We start from the raw sequence: 23,118 nt of genomic DNA, 5'->3' as shown, positions 1-23,118 counted from the left end.
TTTTGTAAAATATTTTGTTTAATATAATCACAAGTTACACAAAAGTTATTTATTATAATTTATGGGAAAAGAGAAAATAAAATAATATATTCGATATAATTGACAAATATATATATTATACATATATATATATTAATTACATATGCTAATAAAAATAGTAGATTATAAGGAAAACATCTATTAGAGAGAGAATATTTTTTGTATAAACTTGTAAGAGATAAAAAGACAGTCTTAATCAGATGCAAAGGAGTGCATAACTATGACGCGCCATTTAGCAAAATTCTTGCAATTGCGATCGCTAATCTTTATAATCATAGTGTATTTAGAAAATGTATACACATGTAGCGCATATATATGCGCGCGCGTTTGCAATTCGATCAATTCGCAAAAACTTGTTGCCGCCTTATCGTATAGATGGCAGCGATATCTCTTTTAGCAGCGCGATATCGACCTACACATCGCGTAGAGAGACACGATGACTATCAACTTGCAAAATTTTCGTTCTTTATCCACTTTATTTTCACCATTATTCTTTGTTCTCCGAAAAAATTGTATGGTTTAAAATAAAGCAAGCAATTTGCGGCTGACAAAATTACGAAATACATGCGCACGCGTACAATATGCATACACATACACAGATGTATAGTGCATCGACGAGAACAGACAGCCGGCAGCGAAACCGAATCGGCCAGAGTCGACGTACTATCGCCTATCACCGCCACCGCCGCCGCCACCATCACCATCACCACTATCACCACCACCACCACCATCACCACCACCACCATCATCACCACCACCACCACCACCACCACCACTTCCACCACTTCCACCACTTCCACCACCACCACAACCAGTACCACCACCACCACCACCACCACCACCACCGCCACCGCCGCCGCCGCCGCCGCCGCCGTTGCCGCCGCCGCTGTACGGCTGTGCGTCGCGTCGAGCGCGATATTCGCGTAGAGTAAGGTCGTCTCGCCTCTCGCCGGCCGCCACCAGAGGGTCACGACCACCCGCGAAAAGTCTCGTGTGCGTCTCATCGTTTGCTTTTCTGCGCGATGCGCGATACGCGTGCTACGTTGTACACGAGTCTCGGGAGTGACACGCGTTCCGTTGGATTTACAAAAATTTAAGTGTAAGACCGTCTGTCTCTTTTTTTCCCGGATTGCATCGCGCTCTCTCTCGCTCGTTCTCTGCTCTCTCTCTCTCTCTCTCTCTCTCTCTCTCTCTCTCTCTCTCTCTCTCTCTCTCTCTCTCTCTCTCTCGCTCGCTCGCTCGCTCGCTCTCTCTCTCTCTCTCTCTCGCTCGCTCTCTCTCTCTCTCTCTCTCTCTCTCTCTCTCTCTCTCTCTCTCTCTCTCTCTCTCTCTCTCTCTCGCTCGGAGAGACTCGTCGTCTCCGTTTAACCCGTTCCGCGATCTCGTCCGTCGCTGTTTCGCACTATACTCGGTGCTCTCTGTCGCCAAGTGCTCGTAATGGCCCGGAAATCGTCGCGTACGTTCGCAACGCAGCCTGTCATCTTTGGCCGGCGAACCGATTACATACATGTGTCGTGTGTCGTGTCGAGCGCGCGAATCGGTTAGTGATCCGGTTTAGTGGTGGTTCGGTCGTTTCGCGATACGTTACTGGCGGTCCGCGCGAAGGAACGAGGAACGAGAGAAAGCCTCGTCGGGTGTCGGTGTCGGGTGTGTGTGAGGGCAGTGATCTCTCGTCGGAGAGCGGCGACCTGACGACAGTACGAACCGGCCGACGACGAGAGTGCCCGATAGATATAGGATATATGTACATACATATATACATATGACATGGCATCGACGTCGCTTTTTCCCTGCGTGCTCCGCGCGCACGACTCCGCACTCCACGTCGCCGAGATGGATGCAGACGAATTCCCCGCCGTGATCCGTCATTGACATGTATCTCGGTCTTTCGTCGTTGCTCCAGTCGACGGAACGATCGTGAATGCGAGCGAGGTAAAGGAACAAGAAACATTTTCAGAGCGAACTTGAAGTCTTGAATTAGAGCCGCGCGTCCTGTGTCTACTGTGCCGAGAGAGACAGATTGCTCACATCTCACGTTGTTACACGTTACACGCGATACGATCACGTCGATTCTGTATTTAAAACAATTTAAAAAATTTAAATTTTACTTATATATATAAATTTTAAATTTAGACGAGATACTTTCTCTCTTTCTCTCTATTCTTTTTAAAGGCGACATGACTGAAAGATCGAGAATCGTGAAAAGTCAAAGCACTTGATCTTTCTCTCTTTCTCTCTCTCTCTCTCTCTCTCTCTCTCTCTCTCTCTCTCTCTCTCTCTCTCTCTCTCTCTCTCTCTCTCTCTCTCTCTCTCTCGGCTCTTTAGATTCTGTCAAATCTATAAAGATTCAATTTCCTTGATTCAACTTCTTCGGCGTGCAATCTTTTTCTCATTTTAATTTGTATTACTACTAATTAATTAAAATTTATTTCTCCCCAATTGTCTACACTACATGATACAATTGATAAATACTTTGCGCGTGAATAAACCGGCTACATGATATAATATACATATATATTCTCATTGTCAGTTGGAATACAAGAAGGTGCAATTTGTGAGAACCGTGGACGACCTTTTTAAATATCTAAATAACCCTTTTAAAATGAAAAAATATCATTAATTAAATTATACTTGAAGTTTCGATCTCGAGCTGTCGCTCTAGTTGCGGAGATTATTCGCGTCACTTTTAATTATGTATATACATATTATATATTTTCTTGTTGGACTTGTAAGATTAAAGACAATGTCCTGGATTAAACTAACGAAAACGTGAATCACGGAACATGAATCAATTCTGTTATCATTGCGCGCTGACTTTGCTTCAACTTTTTTCGTTTCAACAATGACAAGCAATTTATAATCATTAAGATTTTTAATAACTTCAATCGTACATCATCGTAATTTTCCATTTCTCATCGAGAACGAGTCGCACCTTGACACGATAAAAATAATTCGTCGTTAACTGGTCTATTTTATAATTTTATCAGGATGTTCAGGATCTCTATTCCCAAGTGTCTACGCGTAGGGTCTATAGAGTTTATATAGGGTCTAATTATTCTATCGATGATAAAAAAAAGCTGTACAGATTTCGAAACGAAGCTTTATGCTTTGACTTGAGCATTTTTATTTCATTTAAATTCCGCCAAGGAATCGTTAATTTAATTTCTCCTTCATTCTTCTCTCTCGTACACGCTGCTGTGCGATCCCATTTTATTCTATATATTTTCATTAAAGTATTAAATCACTGTAACGCCACCATTTTGCCGTATTCTTTAGCTTTTCGTTTTGGGCGGAGCCGTTGACCGCAAGAAACTTTTCCAGCGTTTAATGGGCCCCGTCTTACCTGAAAGAGAGAAAGCCCCTTCCGAAACGACCACCGACATCGTATATCAAATGCAACGCGGTCCGCCAAGTTTTTTTCCCGACACTTTATAGTTTCAAGCTGTATACATTCGCGCATTTATATATGTATAACGTTCGAATTAAACGATTTTAGAATCGCGTCCACTTCTAACGACGCGGACATATCTGAAACCAGTCGGCCCTTTCCCTTCGAAAGTTTTTCATCGCAGGCACGTCGGTCCTTTTCATTGGTCGGCACTCAAACGAGAATTTTTCCGACACGACTGTTTGGCCCTGCCCCCTTCGTTTAGCGTTTCCTTTTCGAATGGCGGCACGATGCACCGTATAACGCTTCCACCAACGTGCAACAAGCATTTTTATTTAAACCTGGAGCTTATCAGCCAGGTAATTTTCTTTTTTTTTTTTTTTATCCACAATTATATCCTGAGAAAGAAAATGACAGAAATATTTTTCATTTAAATTATATTTCGTATGTATAACGAGGTCTAAATTTTCCGAAATTAGCTAAAAAATATAACGTGGTTACCCCTTTGTTCGAAAGCTTATATAATTTGCGAGAAACTCTTCTCCATCATTCTCTCTTAATAACTTGAAAAGTATTGACATTTCCGCCAAGATTGCATCAACTTTAAATTGGTCAGCTCTAATCCGTCACTGAAAGAATAAATACAATCTTTTAGAGAAACTCGAGGGATATATGATTAATTATAATGTTTTTTATATCGTTGGGGGGAAAAATGACATTTCTCGTTATTTGGCGCAATCCAAACCTCGCGCAAAAGCCATTCTTCGTCTATGGACTGTCTAGCCGAGGACGAGACAGGCGAAGGGAACGTGGGTACTATATTCCCGTACACTCGGAGGTTCTCCACACGCGTGAGCGTGTATATACATGACATGTACAGGATGCTACACACATATCTTTGCGCGTTCCTACCGTATGTGCATGTGACGACCGATCGCGCAGGTGTGCGCGATTCTTTTCTTCATACATTGCATATAAATCATTCGAGTCCACGAAAGAGCCACATTCTTCTACTTAAAGCACGTTTTCATGGAACGTGAGCAAACGCACTTTATAGTTTTCTTTACAAAAGTTTTAATGCAAAAATTTCGCAAAAATTTTCCAGCAAACTCCTGTCATAATTATTGGAAAAAGCTTTGCTTTGGGATATAATGTTCTGTCTCTTTTCTTTCTCTCTCTTTTTTTTCTCGATTAAACAAAGATTTAAAAATACTTTCTTTGTGCGCTCGTGTTGTATCGTAATATTTAAATTGCGCGCTTATATACAATGTTCAAATAATTACGGTATTAAAATAATTGGGGAAATGATTTTTTAACTCGATTTCATAAGAGTAGAATCTTGATAAACAAACGAGAAGTTTTTTATATAAGACGGGAGTGTATATGTACGCGCGCGGGTTTTATTCGATCGCGGCAGAAAGGATTCGCGTGCGTGTATAAATGTATATCTACATGTTTATAATGTGTATGTGTATGTGCGTGATGCGCGCGCATATATGCACCGGAGGCTGTTTCTTAATGTCTGCGCCTTGTCTACGTAACGTGTATCCCACTTTGTACACGCGTATTTTTTACCTCACGCACGAGGAACACGCATTTCGTGAACCTATAACCGTGAAACGATCATTATATCGATCATGATCGAGTGCGTATTGGTTTGTTCAATTGATCGAATAATTAGGCAGATTTGTAATTTATTATCAGACTGTTTGTTGATTACGATAAAGAATGCAAGAATCGAAAAAGGATTTGAATAATATAAATACATTGTGCCTTCTCTTTCTCCCTTTCTTTCTTTCTTCTCTGTCTCTCCCCCTCCCCCCTCTCTCTCGCTTTCTCTCTCTTTCTTTCTCTTTCTCTCTCTTTCTTTCCAATCGCCAACTTGCGCGCGCACATGTATGCGCTTTTGCGAATATATGCGCGCCCGAGAGGCAGAGAGAGAGACAGAGAGAGAGAAAGAAAAGTGGATAGATAGAGAAGAAACAAGAGTCCCTTGCGTCCGCGGGGCTTCGGTGTCAACAGGTTTTATTTTTGCCCCGCGAAAAGGCCAAGGTCCTCTTTTGCCCCTACCGTGCGTACTCGGGGCCCTCCCTGTCGTGTTCCCAGCCTCCCCGGTCTCGCAGTCTCCTAATCTCGCAACTTGCCAGCCTTCCAGCCTCCCGCCGCTTCGGCGAGTAGACCCCTCCGGCCGCGTTTGCGATGTCCCGACGACGACGTCGTCGACGACGATGAAGACAACGACGACAGCTCCTCGGGTGGGAATACTCCCAAGGCATGTAACGAAGAAGTTTCTGGATTAATGCTCCGAGCGGATGGCAGACTCCGCGGGTCCCCGGGGAATCTCGCGTGACGACCGACCGTCGTCGCCATTTATCACATCGGATATTTACTATCGGCGACGAACGAGGGTTTCCTACCGAGGAGGGATACCGCAATTTTACAATTCTCATTACTAAGGATTCGCTCATCGCGTCCGGTGCGGTCCAATTGTCCTTGGACAAGCTTTGAAGAGCAGGAGTCCATTGACGCTTGATAATAGTCGATAAATGTATGTATATGATGTGGCAAGAAAAAAAAACGCAAGTTTAAAGCTCACGCAAATATGTAATCTCTCGGTAAATGCAGAGTACATTCTGCAGGAGTGCGTTGCGGTGAGTTACCGGACGCGACGCGCGATAAATTCTCAAGGAGGAAAGGAAGAGAAGAGGAGTAGCCGATGGATGCAGCCGCAGCTACAGCAGCAGCAGCAGCAGCCTCCCGTGGTTTTCAACGACGTCGACAGCGCAACGTCGGCGACGTGCAGGGTGCAGGAGGAGGAAGCGCGGGGGTGGCACGGCGGCAGTTTGGAGGAAGCAGAGCGAGAGGGAAGGAGGGAGGCGAGAGTGCAGCGGCCTGGCCGTCTATATTCCGCATGACTATAGGCAGTCCGGCTAGAGGCTAGAGTCCGCGTATAATGTATTCTCGAATATCGTGCACTCTCTCGTGATCGATATAAGCTCCGACGCGAGCCGGAGATGCACGAAGACCCAGCACCATCTCCTCCTCGTTCCTCCTTCTCCTGTTTGTTCCTCCACGGAGCAACCGCCCGCCGCCCGCTCTCTTCTTCTCTGTCGGTGTTTTTTCGCGCGGAGTGCATCGCAACGCGCGAGAACTGCATCTCGCCCCCCCCTCCTCTCTCTCTCTCTCTCTCTCTCTCTCTCTCTCTCTTTCTCTTTCTCTCTCTCTCCATCTATCCATCTCTATCTATCTCTCGATTATCCGTGACAATGAAAGTCGAGAGGGGAATGCCACTGAAAGGAAAGGAGCTCGAATAATGAATGATCATTATTCGATCGTTAAAACTGATGTAAAGTCTGGTACATATTAAGAATAATGTAACGCGCGTGCTAGCTTTCTTCGATCGGTGGATGTTACAATTCCTTTTTCGACTCAAGAGCGTCCATTTGATTGTTTTATCCAAAGAAATTACATATTTGCACGATGATTAGGTCTGTTCGTGTTGACTGAACTGGCTGCACTAGTTCAGAGTCTATCTTTTTTGCTCGACATTGAAAGGAAAAAGATAATCTCTGAACTAGTGCAGCGAGTTCAGTTAACACGAACAGACCTATTGACTCTTGCTTTCGTTCGAATTTTTCTTTTTCCTTCGTCTAATCGAGCGAATTTAATTTTATATTTGTACGTCTATGAACTCGCGCGACCTTCCTGCACATCGTAGAGGAATAAACTTGGCAAAAAGTTTTTTCTATTTTATTCTATTGCGCTTATTTTATATAATTAGAAAATGAAAAATGAAACAGCTTTAAATCCGACAGACTTTTGTAATGCAAATTGTAACAAAGCGGAAAAGAGTTTGATATTGTTTATATCGCACAGGATTACGCGCGATAATTCAATAAGTTTCATCAAGAGTATTAATTACTTGAAACTTTGTTAAGAAATCAATCGCTAATCTGTCTTTCTTTTGCAAACAAGTGCAACACGAACTAGCAGCATTGTATCAAATATTTACAGTTTGATTATTTCAATTTATATAGTACTCGATTAAATTGAAATCGACGTAAAGAGGATTGAAAATAAAGTTGAGTGATGTATTCTTTTCTTATTTAAATATAAAAATTATATAGGTTTCTTTTAATAGTTGCATTTTTCTATACAAAATTTTTGAAATATTTTCTAAAAGAGAGTAATCGAACCAACTAATCGATTTGACACTAATTTTTTTTACAGTCACTAAAACATTGCGAAAGAATGTGATTACAATTACGACGGCGCGATATTTAAACACAATCTTGTAACATGACTGACGTATGATACAAGTTTATTATAAAATTATATAATTTCAGGACAAATAATTCGCTCGTGACTCTTGGCGCGCGCGACCTCGAGTGCTTTTCTTTCACGAATAGGAAACAGAAAGAGAGAGAGAAAGAAAGAGGAAGTGCGCGCGAAAAGAACGCGCAAAGGAGAAGAGAAAATTGGTGGGGAAAGAGACCGGTGCACGTTCCAGAAAACTGGCCGCCATGTTATCCCCTGTCTCTCTCTCTCTCTCTCTCTCTCTCTCTCTCTCTCTCTCTCCCCCCCCCTCCCCCAACACCATTGCTATCCCGCCTGTATGCACCGAACCATCACGAGATATCGTCCGTTGCACTTTTCAAGCTCGCGTGTGAGCGCGATGGAACGTGTAGAAGAAGTAAAGAACGAAAGGGAATCGAAGAGAGATGCAATGAAAGAAAAAAAAAAAGAAAAAAGAGAGCGAGAGAGACTGGTCCTGCGCGCGAGGGAAAATAAAATCGTTAAGCGACGCTCTGTTGTAATATCGCGAATGAAGACTATGAGGTGCACTAGTCTTTGCCCTATCGTGTTACACAGTCAGAAATTATTGCTCGTTTGTAAATTGACTTTTATTGGCGCGGGGCATTACGCGTCCACAAACTTGATATGAAAAACGCGCCAATTGCGAGGCGTATGGAGGCAGATTTCAAACGTTCAGTCTCTTTTAGATTGAATTAATTAAAAAATTACTACAATTAGTTACACTTTAATTTGCTCAAAGTCATTGTTTTGCTTAGAAAAGAAATGGAAAAATTCTAGTACATCCGACTCTTATATGTATCGAAGCACGCGGCGATGTAGGAAATGTTGCCTTTCGTGACTGCGACGCATCAAGTCGGGATCGAGATCTCGCACACTCTCTGAAATGATCCGGCTCGTCATTTACGACGATGCGAGGATTTTCGATCATCGTGCGCCGGCTGATTATCGAAGTCGACCTCATCAAGCTCAAGCCTCGAGCGAGATAACGAGCTCTCTCTCTCTCTCTCTCTCTCTCTCTCTCTCTCTCTCTCTCTCTCTCTCTCTCCCTCTCTCTCTCTCTCCCACTCGTTGCAACGAGCTAGCAACTAGCAACGCCATTGGCAACGCTAGCTGTTTGACGGCGAGAGGGGAAAACGGGGAAAGTGCACTGCGCGAGAAACGGGAGGTGGTTCGTTCGTTCAGAATTTGTCTGTCTCCCTCGCTGCCTACGCCGTTGGCACTGAATTTCGCACCGTCGAAAAAGGGCTACGGGGTGGAAGGGTCGAAGGAAGCGAACCGAGGGGTCAGGCGGGAAGAAAGAGACGAAAGGCAAGCCATGTGCGCGAGAGACGAAACTACTCCGAATGCGTTCTCTTCGACTCGCTTTCGATTCTCCTTTGCGCCAAATTCGTTGCGCGCGAATACAATTGTCCTCTTTCACTCTTCCTCTCTCCCTTTCTCTTTTTCTCTCTTTTTCCTCAAACTCTACGGAAAAGTAAATTCTCTTCCGTGTCACTGAACTCGTCGGCCCGCCGGCCGTCTGACCCCATCGTTGGGTTTTTCCGCACGAGGTGTGCGCCTCGACCTCGTCCCTCGTCCGGATGTGAAAGAGAGAGAGAGTGAGAAAGAGCGAATAATTTCTCCTCGACCCCGTGCCACTTATCGCGCGTATCCTGCGAGTCGAATTCAATTGTCTCGAATCCAAAGACGCGAAATGCGAAATTTTCTATCAATCGTCTCGACGTAAATCGGTATCAAGTTGTACGATACTTTTGCGCTAGCTTTAAAACGGCAAGATTATTATTAAAAAGTGTCGCTATACATTTTTCCCTATATAGATACATATTTGCCACTCGCGTGTCACGTCGACTCACGATTTTAGCCGGTTGACGAAATAAATGATAATTAATGGAAATATGCACAAGGAAGGAAAAGAGAATCAGTCTTTCGATCGCGCTTACGTTGCTACGCGCGTATATATCAACGCGTCGCGGCCCATTGAACGATGGTTGGTATCGCGGCGGGCACGTCGGTCGAAGCTTTTCTGCTTCTCTCGTGCGAAAAAAAGGCATCGTCCTCCAAAGGCCACCCCCGACGAGGTCGACTCTCTCGACGTCGAGACCGATCCGTCGACCATTCGAGATTATCGCGTTCTTGTCGCGCGCGCGACCGCGAGGAAGGCCTCGCGGGACATTGGCCTCGGCAGGAACCAATAAAATCCCTCTCTCTGTATATCGGGTAAGCGACACTCTCCCGCTCTTTCTCCTTTCGCTTACCCTCTCTTTCGTGTGCCTCCCCTACTTCTCCCCGGAGGAAAACCCCGAGGAGAGGAGGAGAGGAGGAGGAGAAGGAGGAGAAGGAGGAGGAGGAGGAGGAGGAGGCTCGATGATGCGGCGAGAGAACCCCCCGTGACACACGTTCGGAACACACGAATGCGCCGAATGCGATCCGCGTCGCCGACGAACAAGGTGGCCGCTCCGCTCCACGCGAGCGCAACGCGCGACAGTTTCCCTCAATCGTCGTCGTGTTCCTCCCGTCCATCGCGGTGCAACGCAGCAGCAGGCAGCAGCAGCAGCGGCGGCGTCGGCGGCGTCTGTCCGTCTGTCTGTCCGTCCGTCCGACCGTCCGTCCGTCCATCGGTTGGTTCGCATTCGCGTACGATGGGTTCCCGGGCGCACAGTCTCTCTCTCTCTCTCTCTCTCTCTCTCTCTCTCTCTCTCTCTCTCTCTCTCTCTTTCTCCGTCTTTCCTCTCCTCTCCTACATCTCTTCTTCTGCTTCTGTTGCGTCGGTTTCACCCCGAAAAATCGCATCGTCCAACCGATCCGAGCGCGGGTGCAGATATTCGTTATGCAAAGTGTGTCGACGTTGTCCGCCTAATCGATGCTTTGCCGCGTTCCCCGTGTGCATCGAGACGACCAAAACGGCCGTCGTTCAAATGCGAGTGCGAGTCTGCACACAGTGAATGGCCGACGAGACGATGTGTATGCGACGCACGACGATGATACGGTGTCTACGCATCGCGTCATCGCTATCGCTCGGAGGCTACAGCCGAGAGAGCTTTTTTTTTCCTCCAAGTACGAGTGTGTGTAACATCCGTGACGGGCTCGTTTCCGGGAGTTGTGTGTGATTCGCGAGTGGACGACAGTGCATATATGCGCATTGGAAATACACATCGTCGATGCGAGATCGCTGATGGAATTCGACTAACGTTGAGTCGCGAGGAATTTAACCTGGCGAAGAAAAGTGCGAGTAGAGTAAAGAGAGCGTGCGTGCGTGTTTGAATGAATGAGTGAGGTTGAGTGAGTGAATGAGAGTCTTCTCCGGGTGACCGCTGCATTATCGATGATGTGTTTATGCTCTTTTCTCTCTTTCTGTCTAGCGAGATCTATAGCTCCGCTTCTCTCCCTCCTCCCTATTTCGACAGGCTATCGCATATGGCTGGCGGTGCATTTTCCGAGAATGAACCGCGCCGCGAAATTGAACGAAAATTATTCTTCGCATTCGCGCCAGCTCCGATCCTTCTCGCGCCAGCAATTTCGATTAAATTTAGGCGATTGGCGAAGAATTAAATTAGCGCTTTGCTTCTATTCTCGGAACACGAGAGCACGTGGTACCAAATGACGCGCGTAGGCAGCTTTTCGAAGCAATTTGCGAAACGCAAGGCAGGTTCCTTTTTCGGACGAGACATTTACACACACATCTTTGTTATCCCCTCGTAAATTCTTTGAACGTCCATCATTCCGAAATTGATCGCGATCAATTATCTCGTGTATATTCGCGAATTGAATTTACTTCTTTTTGATCAAGAACTGTATCGCCAGTGCGTTTTTGACGCAACAATTTTACCACGCCCGTTTTATAGTCTGCTTTTACTGTCATCACCGAAAAAACGCTCTCTTCGTTTCTCCAGCTTTTCGCGTTTAATGAAATAATTTAAAAAATGCATGACACATCTCGCTATAGATGTATGTCGAACCGTGTTTAATGAAATTTCGGATGTTTCACACGCGACATTCTTCAACTTGTTTGTCGGCGATTCATTTGCACAAATTGTGGTCAGTTCGATTGTCGTATTACCGTGTTATTTTCGCGTTATTCTCTATTCCATTTAAATTAGATTAACAAACGGCATGCCTCGTGCGTGTCTCATCGTTTTGCGCGATATTTCACTGTTCGATCGAATCTTGTTGCGCATAATCGCGTTATACGTATAATTAAAAAAATATACAACTCGCATTTATTCTAGAGCAAAGCAAAACAATTTGCACAATTTTTAGAAAATGTGCGTTTAATTGAAATATGCTATATCGTCAAAGAGTATAGCGAAATATTTTTCAAACGCTTTTCAAAATGATGGATCGACAAGAGTTTCGAGACTCGACATTTCCTCGTCGTGTTTTAATCGTTCTTTGTCTTTAAGAGTACGGAAGGAAGGAAGTAAGTGTTTTTCGCTGCGGGACGATAAAATTACCCTTAACCTCGGTGGATACATACGTCCGGGGTCAATGACACTCTGTTGTCTCGTTTCCCCTCTCGCGCATGCGCATAGTTTTGACAGTTTCGTGGACTGAAGAGGAATCTCTAGGAGCATAGAATCGCGTTTTACCAACGTCGACGATGCCGTTTTGTTCGTTAATACGCAACAATGATCAGTTTCCGCTCGGCAAAAAGTTCAGGAAAGTGTATAATTTCGCTAGTGCGACACTCTTGACGATTACGAGGGAGGAACGAGAGCAATGGTGGAATAGGTAACATCTCGCATCACTGCTTTTTATTATTATAGATAGATATCGACGTAGGATTTGACAAAACAGAGATATAGAATGGTAAATAAAAAATAGAGGTGGAAGATGATAAAGATAAAGTGAAGTGAAAATAGGTCAGTCGAGGTAATCGTTTGGGAAGATATTTAGATGTGAATACGAGAAGCTAAAGCAAATTGACCGTTGCAACAAAAAATTCAATGAACGCTACTTTTAAAGTTAAAGCATTCCCTGCGGCTACGATGAACCGAAACTGTTGAACCGATAAATCTTTTATATCTATATACATATTGACGTAGCGGCCTCGTGAAATACGTACGTATTATTCGGAATTGTATATCAAAATTTTTCTATTTATGCTTTTTTCGGCAAACACGTTGGATTTATATTATCTATGGTATTATGAAAATTGATACGACCATTTTTTTGTCAATTTGATAGCGCGCGCATCATTGATCTCGGATTGCGACTGCATCGCGCTCGTTTCGATAATAAACGCGATGCAGTATTGTCGATGATAGTTCGCGGAAAGAAATCACCTGTTTATCATATCGCATTAGAAGAAAAATAATTGTACGTAACGTGACAAATTTTATTGAAACGTAAAAAAATATTGACTCAAAATGTAATTTATGTTTAATTCGAGAAAGACGGTAAATGTTCGACAATTTGGAATTTATCATTATCTTTTGGAGAACCGCGACACACACATATATTATCACACTAAAAAATATATTGTCGATAAGTTATCGGTGATGATTGCTTCACGAGCAAAAAATAATAAACATTTATAAAAAAAATGCAAATAAAAGTTAATTTTAAGCTTCGTCTTTTTTATCATAAGAGCACGCACTTTTTACAAAAATCTCACTAAAAAGGATATATAAAATTGAAAACTCTCACACGCACACAACTTATAGAATAACTATTAGATAAATGTATAAAATGTTCTGTATTTGTAGATATTTTTTGCACAAAATAGTATCGTCTCTCCGACACAATATATTTTTTTAATTCATACTTTCTCTTTCATTCCTACTTGTATCGTGAACATTTATTCGTTGAGAAAGCGAAAAATGAAAAAAACACGCTCTTATGTCGTTTAAAAAATTCTGCCGTGAAAACGGGGAAGAAAATAAGCCAAAGGCAGGATGAAAACTAACTAAATCAATATCCAAGATGTGTGTAAAAAAAAACTGGGCAGCACGAATCGCGTTTTGCGTGTGCAAAGCACACGATTCGTCAATGCGACGCAAGGCGCAAGGTGCAATGCCACCGATATCGCGGAGTCACGGGCACAGCACACGCACATTTAAGCATACAATCGCGACGCGAGGCTATTGGCTAGGTCAGTGAGATCGGAGCACAGTGTCAGTGGCGTGTATCTGTCTCAGATATCAAAAGTCACTCGTTATCGCGATTCAGCCGAGCTCGATTTACATCCTCGTACACACTTACGCGGCGTAACACTTATCGCAAATGTCATTGAGTCTAATCGGGCGTGCCCGCCCAATCGTACGATTGTGTGTGTGTGTGTGTGCGTATATGTGCGTCGCATATTTCTACATCTAGAACATCGAGAAAGTTACTGATAATAGAACCGCGAATAATAATATATGAAATAATATGTGGCGCACAAGATACTTCTTGAAAACTATCTCTGAGTCATCGCGTGAATTTTAAACGCGTGAACGCGAGCGCCAATCGTCGCGATGCAATCACTTTCGATTTTTTACGACTGTTCCCCGGATTGAAGACGATTATTTATCACGTGTGCGACTGTTCGATGACGATATAATTAGAAGCGATATACGAAACGCGCAAACTTATATGTGTATATTATTGATAAGATATAATGGGAAAAGAAGAAGAGGGAGAATAAATACATATATCATGTTCGCGGAAAAGGATTTTATACATATCGATGACAATGTTGAAAAATATTGTAAAATTTTTTAAAGAGTATTATTATTCAAGTACCCTCTTCAATTACAATCTATTACATTGTTACATTTTCCTTGGAAATTATAATTTTTTTCTGTAATATATAAAAAAGTATTTCAAAAAAATATTACTGATAGAAAAAGAATTGAAATATACTGGAATTGAAAATATCTAAAAAATTAGTTGTGATACTTTCATTAATATATGTATATATCTCTGACACACACATACACACTTGTATGCTTGTAACATAAAGCATTTCGCACATATCGTAATTCAAGATTATGGTGTCGCGTTTGAGCAAGGAATGTCTCTTTCCAGTTACAAAGAGTCATGAAGAGTTATAACGCAAAAGTTACTTTTAATATTGAAATAAGTCAAATGGAATAGGAAATATGAATCATTTATGTGTGTATTATTTATAGAAAGATAGTGAAAGATGTATACTCGAAGAAAAGGAAGAGGTTAAACGAAATTAGCAAGTTAGGAAGAGATCGCGGAATCGAGAGTAGGCACATCGGCGGTGAAAATTGAAAGAACATAACGTATAGCGTGTGTCCGGGGCCTAGGCCGTGCCTACGACCTCTCTAATAGAACGAGCGCATGCCAGTCATTGGCCGGTATGGTACAGATGGTGGGCGGAGATAGGCTTTATGGGTGTGAATCGTCGTGCGGGGCATAGTGTCCCTTTTTTCCTCTCCTTTATTGTGTCTCTCGCTCTTTTTCTCTACTATTGCATATGTACCGAATGCACACGCAGCTATGCAGTGTCCCTTCTTCTCTTTGTCGTAGTTTTGTCGCGTTTTGTTACGTCGTGCTTCGCGAGAGATGCAACTGCAACTGCGACGTATGTATGTACTTGAGCTGCATCCCGCGGCTCGATATTCATCTCGCGGACGAAGGTCCTTCGTCCTCCCGGTTCTTCTATCTCGTGAGAGACAGGATTGACCAGTTCCATTCCGGACGGGGGATGGAGGAATATTCAGATATACATATACAGTGGCTAAAAAACATCTTTACGCTCTATTTTTTTTTTTTTAATTTTATACCAATACGCGCACATGTTGCTATAAACTCTCTCTTTCTCTCTCTGTTTTGCACAAAATGTACATTTATTTTGTTTTTATCGATATTATATAAGATAGTATGTTGAATAAAGCACTTTATAGCAATATAATTTTTTTATATGGTGCAAAATTGTCTTGAAATGAAAGATAAGGGGCAAATAATTTTTGTCATCTGCTATAATTATAACTTCATTCGCGTGAATCGACAAATAATGCTTTCAATTTATTTATCATGTAGAAAATACGTGCAATAACGATTGATAATGATTAATTATCTTTTTTCATTGCATCTTGTTCCATCTTAATTCTCATTTCTAAAATATCAAATCTTTGCTTATGAAACATGTTATAGATGTTATGATTATAATTGTACATAATATGTAATCGATTATTATCGAATCTAGATTTTGATCTTCACAATCTTAATGTACATAATGACTCGTAATTGATAAATAATTCTTTCTTTTTTTTTCTTTCTCTTTAGACATATTAAATCTGATTTAGTGATTCTTTCGACGTCAGTGCTAGTTTAAGCGTATAAATAATTTATAAGTTGAAGTAATATAAAACATGCAATTGTATAAATCTATCTTTTTTTATACTATCAACGGAATGTCAATGACGAATACTAAACTACATGTAATTATATTAAAGCAAAGCAGAAATTTTACGTTAATGTTGTTGTGATAAAGCACGATACATGTGGTAAAAATGCACGTTTTAAAAATCTTGATATTGCTTATCTCGCTTTTTTTCGAGGTTGCCTCAAATTCAATTTTTTATCAAAAAATTAATATTGATTCTTTCCGTCTAGCCATTGACACTACCATATATATATATGTATAAATTTTAAGAATGTAAAATGCGCCAGGATGTAAACCACCAGTTTTATCTAAAACTGAAGGGGGTGGGGGAAGGAGGAGAGGGGCGGAAGGAGAGGTCAAATCGATTATCATTTCCTAATTGGCGACCTTACTCTTCCAGGCTCGCGCGAGAAGACGGCAACACGATAGCGTTAAAATGCCATTGAACTGGCGCGGAAACCTTCGGTGCTATCTGGAAGGAAATGAATTTACAGTTGAATGTTGTATACACACAGAAACCCGGTTGCACACACACACACACACACACACACACACAAAAGTAAAAAAGCGCGCGAGCAAATGTGCGTGGCAATAATATACTGAGCTCGGTCGCATTGTGTTGCTATGGGGACGCATCTTCTGTGTGTCTATATTCGCGATTTTCATCTCTCTCTCTTTCTTCTTTGTTTCCTCGTTTGATTCGTATTTCCTCCCTTTCTTCTCTCTTTTCGTCTTTTTCTCGATTTCTTGCAACTTGCCGGAAAAAGTGTGTTTTCTTCGTCGCATTTCTATATCTATATTTCCATTTTGCATTGCTGATACTGGGCATGTTCCGATATACACTGCCAGTACTGAAAAGCTATAGTTTACGTTACGTATATTATATATTTTCAGTACTGGCAGTAATATCGGAACATGGGGCATGTCGACTTCATTGATTTAGAAACCAATGGGATACTGTCAGTGTTCACGAGCAAGTGTCACAAATACATACTCGCGTGCCTACGACATTAGTGAACAAGTGTGCGAGATGTAAAAAATGCATGTCCTTTTTCAAAATCCTTCAAATTTTAATATTTTTAATACAACTTTGATCAATCGTTGACATAACATTACGTTAATCTTGCGTTGGTCTGGTAAAATCTATTATTCGTAATTAGAATCAAAACAACGATATTATAAATTAATGCTAAATTTATTTATTTTAATATGGTTTTGTTATGCACTTTATAGTGTGCTAAGTTGTAATACAAAATAATCTTTAAGCGAATACTTGGAGTTTTACAAACTCCACTAAATTAATTGAAACATATCAAGCATGTTATAAAGGGAAACAATGTATATTTATGTGTATATTTTCATTATGCATATTTGTCTGTATACAAGAATAACATTATTGGTCGCTCCCATTCCTAATACGATCGTCGACAAAATCTCGAAGACTGAAATTTATATTTGCCTCGGTAGCAAAATGATGCATATGCGATAAAATATAACGGCGTTGTTTAATTTATTTGCTCATATATGTACATATTTTATGTTGAGTATGTGTAAATTTGTAAAATTGATTGCACAATCGATGTTTCATAACGACTTTTTGCACTGGCAAGTATGTATTTGTGACAAACATTTCTCGTCATAAAAGTTATTAATGTTTATCTCGCTGCTACATTATCGTTTCTTAAAATGACATCACATACACATAAGATAAATAAAAATTTTAGATATAACTTGAGAGAGAGAGATATATATATTTCATGTACTCTCTACTCATTTATGTTGTAAACAATAAAATTGCTATGTCAGATTTAAATGAGAGAGAGAGAGAGAGAGAGCACTGATTCTAACAATTTTTTTTACACCGAAAGACTGAATTTTTCATTAATAAAAACTACATAACACTTGATTGAAATTGATAATAGCTTTGTATAAATAAAACATTGCTACTTTGTCGGAAAAACTCGATAAATACTTTCTCTACAAAGTGTAAAGTAATAATTGTTTGCATTATCAGTTTTACTTGCACGTTTATTTAAAATAAAATTAACACATGCACATTTATTTTTATTTCATGTAAGCATACATTTAAAGTTTAAAGCATTAACGGCATGTTTTCTGATTGTAAAACATATTCATCTTTATATGTATATAAAAAAATATCTATTCTAAACTCCTTACGATTGTAAAAACCGGAAATCGAAACTTTTGTTGTATCCAGCGTAACTGTATAAATCTATTAGCCTAAATATCGCTAAATAAAAAACGATGGACATTGTGTAAATGTGCGACAAGTTGACAAACTCGTGTGTATCATTAAACAAACGTAACAAATTTCGTAATATAATCGTTGATCGATAAATAAGTAATAACGTTTGGTTTTTGACCAGATTGGATAATATGGAGGAAAACGAAAGAGGGAGGGGAAGAAATCGGGAAAGAAAGAATTTCCCGCGGTGGGCCCGCCCCTGAGAAACGCAGTTCATTCACACGGTCGCGTCTCGCTAAATATAATATGGCGGTGACCCCGGTTCCCCATTGTCGATCCCCCTCGTCCTCCTTCCCCGTTCCTCGCTCTCTTTCTCCTCGATATCCCCCTGAATCCAACGCCCCTGCGATTACGCGTCGCCCTTTCGCCCTCCCTCTTTTCCGACCGTGCGCATACGGCCCTGCCGCCCTTCGAAGAAACCTTGCGTCTCGCGCGCATCTCGAGAGATGCATCTCTCCCTCCACAGATTCATCCCACATTTTGTAACAGCTCCGACCATACCGGGCAATCGGGCAACACACCAGCTGTGTGAGCTGTGTTTCTCGCGAGAGGGATTATCGTCATCGTATAATGATACTTATTCACAGAATAAAGTCATTTTTCTCGTGCAACGAGAGAGTTGTGTACATGTACATACATCTTATATATCTTTAATTATCGATAATTTCAAACTATAACATTCTTATATGCATTACAAGTCGCACGCGAGTGATACAATGCTTATTTAAACAAGCATGAGCGAGACTAGTTGCCTGCAGTTACAATAACTTTGAATACAAATATCTTTACAGCTTGCGAGTCATTTTTCCACCTAAACCGAGTTGCGAGATAATAATTTACTTTTCTTATTCTTGTTTGACTAGTTTTACGTCGGGGATCTTCGTCGCGGATCCTGGAATATTTTAAGCATCGTTCACAATGTTAATCGCGAATGTCACCAGTGTCTCGTTCAAAATATCGTTCTCCATCAATTCTTCCATCAGTCTTCCACCAATAAATACGTGTGCACAATATTACTTGGTTTATAAATATGAAAATTAAAAATGCTTTTCTATGCATGATTAATGTATCTCCAAAATTGTAATTTATATAGCGTATGCATAAAAGTACTTTTACAATATAAAAGATTATAAGCGCGCGCGCGTACACCATACATATACACATACACACGTATGTATATTTTATTTAAAAATCCATCAATGGTTAATGGTAACTAAATGAAAAGATGGAAAAACTTCTTTCACTTTGTAGCAATATTATTTTCAAGTTAATCGCGTGAAGATGACAAATGTGATTAAATAGAATTCAGATACGCGAGATTTGTAACACGAGCACGAGTCTCTTGGAAACGGTGCTTTACATCCCTTAGGCTCGGAGCAGTAGAGAACAGCAGAGGCCATTAAACTGTCTACGAACGAGGATGCAGGGGATTTTTACAACGTTCGCGAGAGAGAGCCTCTGCCTGCCTACCTACCTATCTACTCTTCGCTCTTATATTCTTCTTGTTCCTCTTCTTCTTCCCCTTCTCTCTTTCTTCTTCTGTTGCGCTTCTTGTTTCTCGTAGGATCTACAGACTTTTTTCTACGCCCTTCTGATCTCCGCAACGGCCCAGCAACGGCGTCGCCGGGCCGGGACCAAGAAATCACCGTATAGAAAGAAAATCTTGACGTGATCTTTCGGGATACTCAAACATTCGTCGTTTGACCGTTCTCGTCCTAATCGATTCTCTCATTCATGTATTAATCATCAATTTCATTCTTCTTGGATGATCAGAACAAGAATCAGCTCTAGTATTATGTACACAATAATAATAATATATCCTAAAATAGAGAGTAGTAATATTCCAATGAGATAAATCTGTTGTTAATATTAATTTGTATATTCGCAGGTAATGTCGGTTTGCCGCAAACTGCAATCATCGGACGACTGTTTCGGAACCAGGTCTCTCTCTCTGGATTCTTGGATCATCCACGGGGATATATCTGAGGAACGATGATTATCGACTATACTTGATGACACTAACCCGTAGATCCGAACTTGTGGGCTTTTTTATATGCATACCGCAAGCTCCTATCTACCGGTACATGTAGTCAGGCCGGCGTTAAAACTTTTCGATGGATCCTCCTCTCTCCTTCTTCTCCAACATCATCACTATCACCATAACCACCGCCAACTACCACCACCATCACCATCATCATCATCCTTCTTCTATTCTCCAGAATGCTCCCGGCACTTCCGGTTATCAGCGACAGACTTTTTGACTTCAAGTAATTTTCTCGCACGTGAAAAGGGCATCATCTGTCAACTATTGAAGCACGATTGATGCGTGTGTGCAGTTATATTATATTATATTTTATATATATATATATATATATATATATATGTATATATATAAAATATAATATGAACAATATTATTTAAAACGACTATTCCAAACAAAAATGTTGGTTTATACACCTTGTGCATAATATTATAAAATGATATATCGTTAAATGTCTTTATATTGTAAAATAAATTGTATCTTTTTCTGAGATTTGTAGATGTGCAAAAAAAATACTCTTGTTATGATAATCTATTGTCATAAAATTTTAATCGTAATTATATCTAATAATTATAATTAATGTATATTCAACGACATAGTATTGAGAAATGTCAACGCGTATTATTGTTAATTATCGCATTAACAGATAGGGTTTGGTATGCGAATTAAATGGATTGTATAGATACAAAGAATCTCTAGTAAGAAAAATAAAAATGAAGGAAATTAAAGCCGAGCAACATGTCGAAAAATCAATCGAAAGTTAAGGAAAGGAAGAAACATCGATGGACGAGGAAGAGGATGCTCGCGACGATGTCTGGGTGAGGTAGTAGGTTGTATAGTAGGGAATGGAAATTCGCGAAATACGAAGTCCACTGTACAACTTGCTAACTTTCCCAGTCGTCGGCGCTGCGACGCTACGCGACTCTCGAAGAACCACAAAATTCGCTAGGAAAAGAAAGAAATCTTATTTTTATACGAATGCATATAAATTGGCAAGTTTTTCGCGATTTAGAATGTCAGAATGCGTATACGTATCTTTCGACACGAGTGCGTGCACATGTGCGTGTATGAATGTGAGAGAATGAGTGAAAATATCACGCAATATATCTTTCTCTTGCGAATAAGAGGATTTAAACCAATATAATTCGTGTAAAAAAAGTCCCTTCACCGGAATATGAACTTGTTTATGCGCTCTTTCTCTCTCTCTCTCTCTCTCTCTCTCTCTCTCTCTCTCTCTCTCCCTCCCCCCTTTCTCTCTTACTCTTCAGAGCATTCATGTTATAATTGGATGAGAATATACATAAGAAGAGAGAGATTATTTCTTTGTTAGCTCTTTCGTTTCTCATTTTTCAAGCATAAATTTTGCACATTCAGTTAGATTTTGTACAAATTAAAAGATCTCGAATTTAATTTTATAAGACAGAATTGAATTTTTTTTCGCAAATATAAGAAGAAAGTTGGACTGATAAAAGTATTGATTCACTTAAAATTTGATGAGACATTTTTTCAGCTTGTATCTTGTGGTTACAATTTCTTTGATTTTTTAGGATAATAATCTACAAGAAACGAGCTAAAAAAATTAATCATAAATTGTTACGTAAAAGAAAAACTAAACGATCGCAGAGCGCGAGAGTGAGATAAAGAGAATGAATGGTGGTGAGCGTGAAAAAGAGAAAAAGGGCAAAAATGGCGGGCGGGCTGATTATAAAGCCTGCCGCGTCGCCGGTTCCCTGAGACCCTAACTTGTGACGTCGCGTCCGATATCTCACAGGCTAGATTCTCTGGTATTGGCGATGAGTGCTGCCTTTTGCCGATCAAAAGTCAGTCCTAGCAACAGAGATACAAACGGGCCACGTGTTACAACTTGCCTGTCACGCCGCATTTTTTTATTTTCCTATATATTATACGATTGAGGAACAAACGGTTGCTTGTGTTACATACTCGTTACTTGATTCTTCATCGATGGCTTGCAAATAAACTTTTCATCCCGATCTCTATTAAATTAAATTCAACTTGTTTAACATCATTTGTCTTAATTATATAAACTTGAAATAAAAATTTGAGTAACATAATTTTTTTGTTTCTTTTCTAATAAAGTCAAAAAACCAAGTCACTAAGAAAAGATATAAAGTTAAAATTTATATTCAATTTGTGCAATGTCAGAATTGTATAAAGAATATCATGTCTATACATATACAGCGATGCACGTGTTATTTTTTGGAAAAAACTAGATTATATATATATATATATATATATATATATATATAAAATATAAAATATCGTGATCACGAAATATATATTTTATAAAATATTCACATTTCTTCGATGAGTTTAAATTTTGACACATATTAATATCTATATTTATATCAAAAAAATTTTATTCAGATACTAAAAAATATATCAATATCAATAAGAAATATGTTTGATTTGAATTATATTTAACAATATCCACATTATTACAAACAAGCTCTTTACATAATTGATTAAATCGATTGCAATACCATATTTTGATGTAGATTTTTATAAAATGATTATTATACCAAGTCTCGTGACATGTAACCAAAATCACATATACTTATATATCAACATTTTTATGTATATATACATATATGTATTATAAAGATATTGTCCTCTTTACAAAATATTTTTATAATTTACATCCTTACATACATGAAATATTATATCTTTAATGATGTATGATTATCGACGTAAAATAGACATATTACTTA

The 23,118-nt window shown here is 40.2% G+C and overlaps 1 protein-coding gene and 1 long non-coding RNA gene across 4 annotated transcripts; one reads left to right on the top strand and one right to left on the bottom strand.

Moving 5' to 3' along the window:
* The first annotated feature begins 239 nt into the window (after positions 1 to 239).
* On the top strand, positions 240 to 22,982 carry LOC145946211 (uncharacterized). 2 transcript variants are annotated; one of them, XM_083055741.1, is made up of 2 exons: positions 240 to 1,971; positions 20,237 to 22,982. In XM_083055741.1, exon 1 carries the CDS (start codon positions 604 to 606, stop codon positions 964 to 966), a length of 363 nt encoding a protein of 120 aa, XP_082911867.1. In that variant the 5' UTR covers positions 240 to 603; the 3' UTR covers positions 967 to 1,971; positions 20,237 to 22,982. The 2 variants fall into 2 exon arrangements, with proteins under 2 accessions (XP_082911867.1, XP_082911869.1); XM_083055743.1 differs by lacking the exon at positions 240 to 1,971 and adding an exon at positions 8,870 to 10,362 and having other exon boundaries at positions 20,237 to 22,981.
* Positions 3,791 to 6,609, bottom strand: LOC145946212 (uncharacterized). 2 transcript variants are annotated; one of them, XR_014427024.1, is made up of 3 exons: positions 5,498 to 6,609; positions 3,929 to 4,056; positions 3,791 to 3,825 (listed from the first exon to the last, which is right to left on the bottom strand). It is a non-coding gene; the product is annotated as an uncharacterized LOC145946212 (long non-coding RNA). The 2 variants fall into 2 exon arrangements; XR_014427025.1 differs by having other exon boundaries at positions 5,507 to 6,609.
* Positions 22,983 to 23,118: the final 136 nt, after the last annotated feature.

This window comes from Prenolepis imparis, unplaced genomic scaffold (genome assembly GCF_030444845.1).
Source record: "Prenolepis imparis isolate NDT839.2.m4 unplaced genomic scaffold, iyPreImpa1.0 SCAF_15, whole genome shotgun sequence".
NCBI classification, from domain to species: Eukaryota; Metazoa; Arthropoda; class Insecta; order Hymenoptera; family Formicidae; genus Prenolepis; species Prenolepis imparis.
The sequence above is the reverse complement of the archived record's forward strand: the minus strand, read 5'-3'. Positions and strand labels throughout refer to the sequence as shown.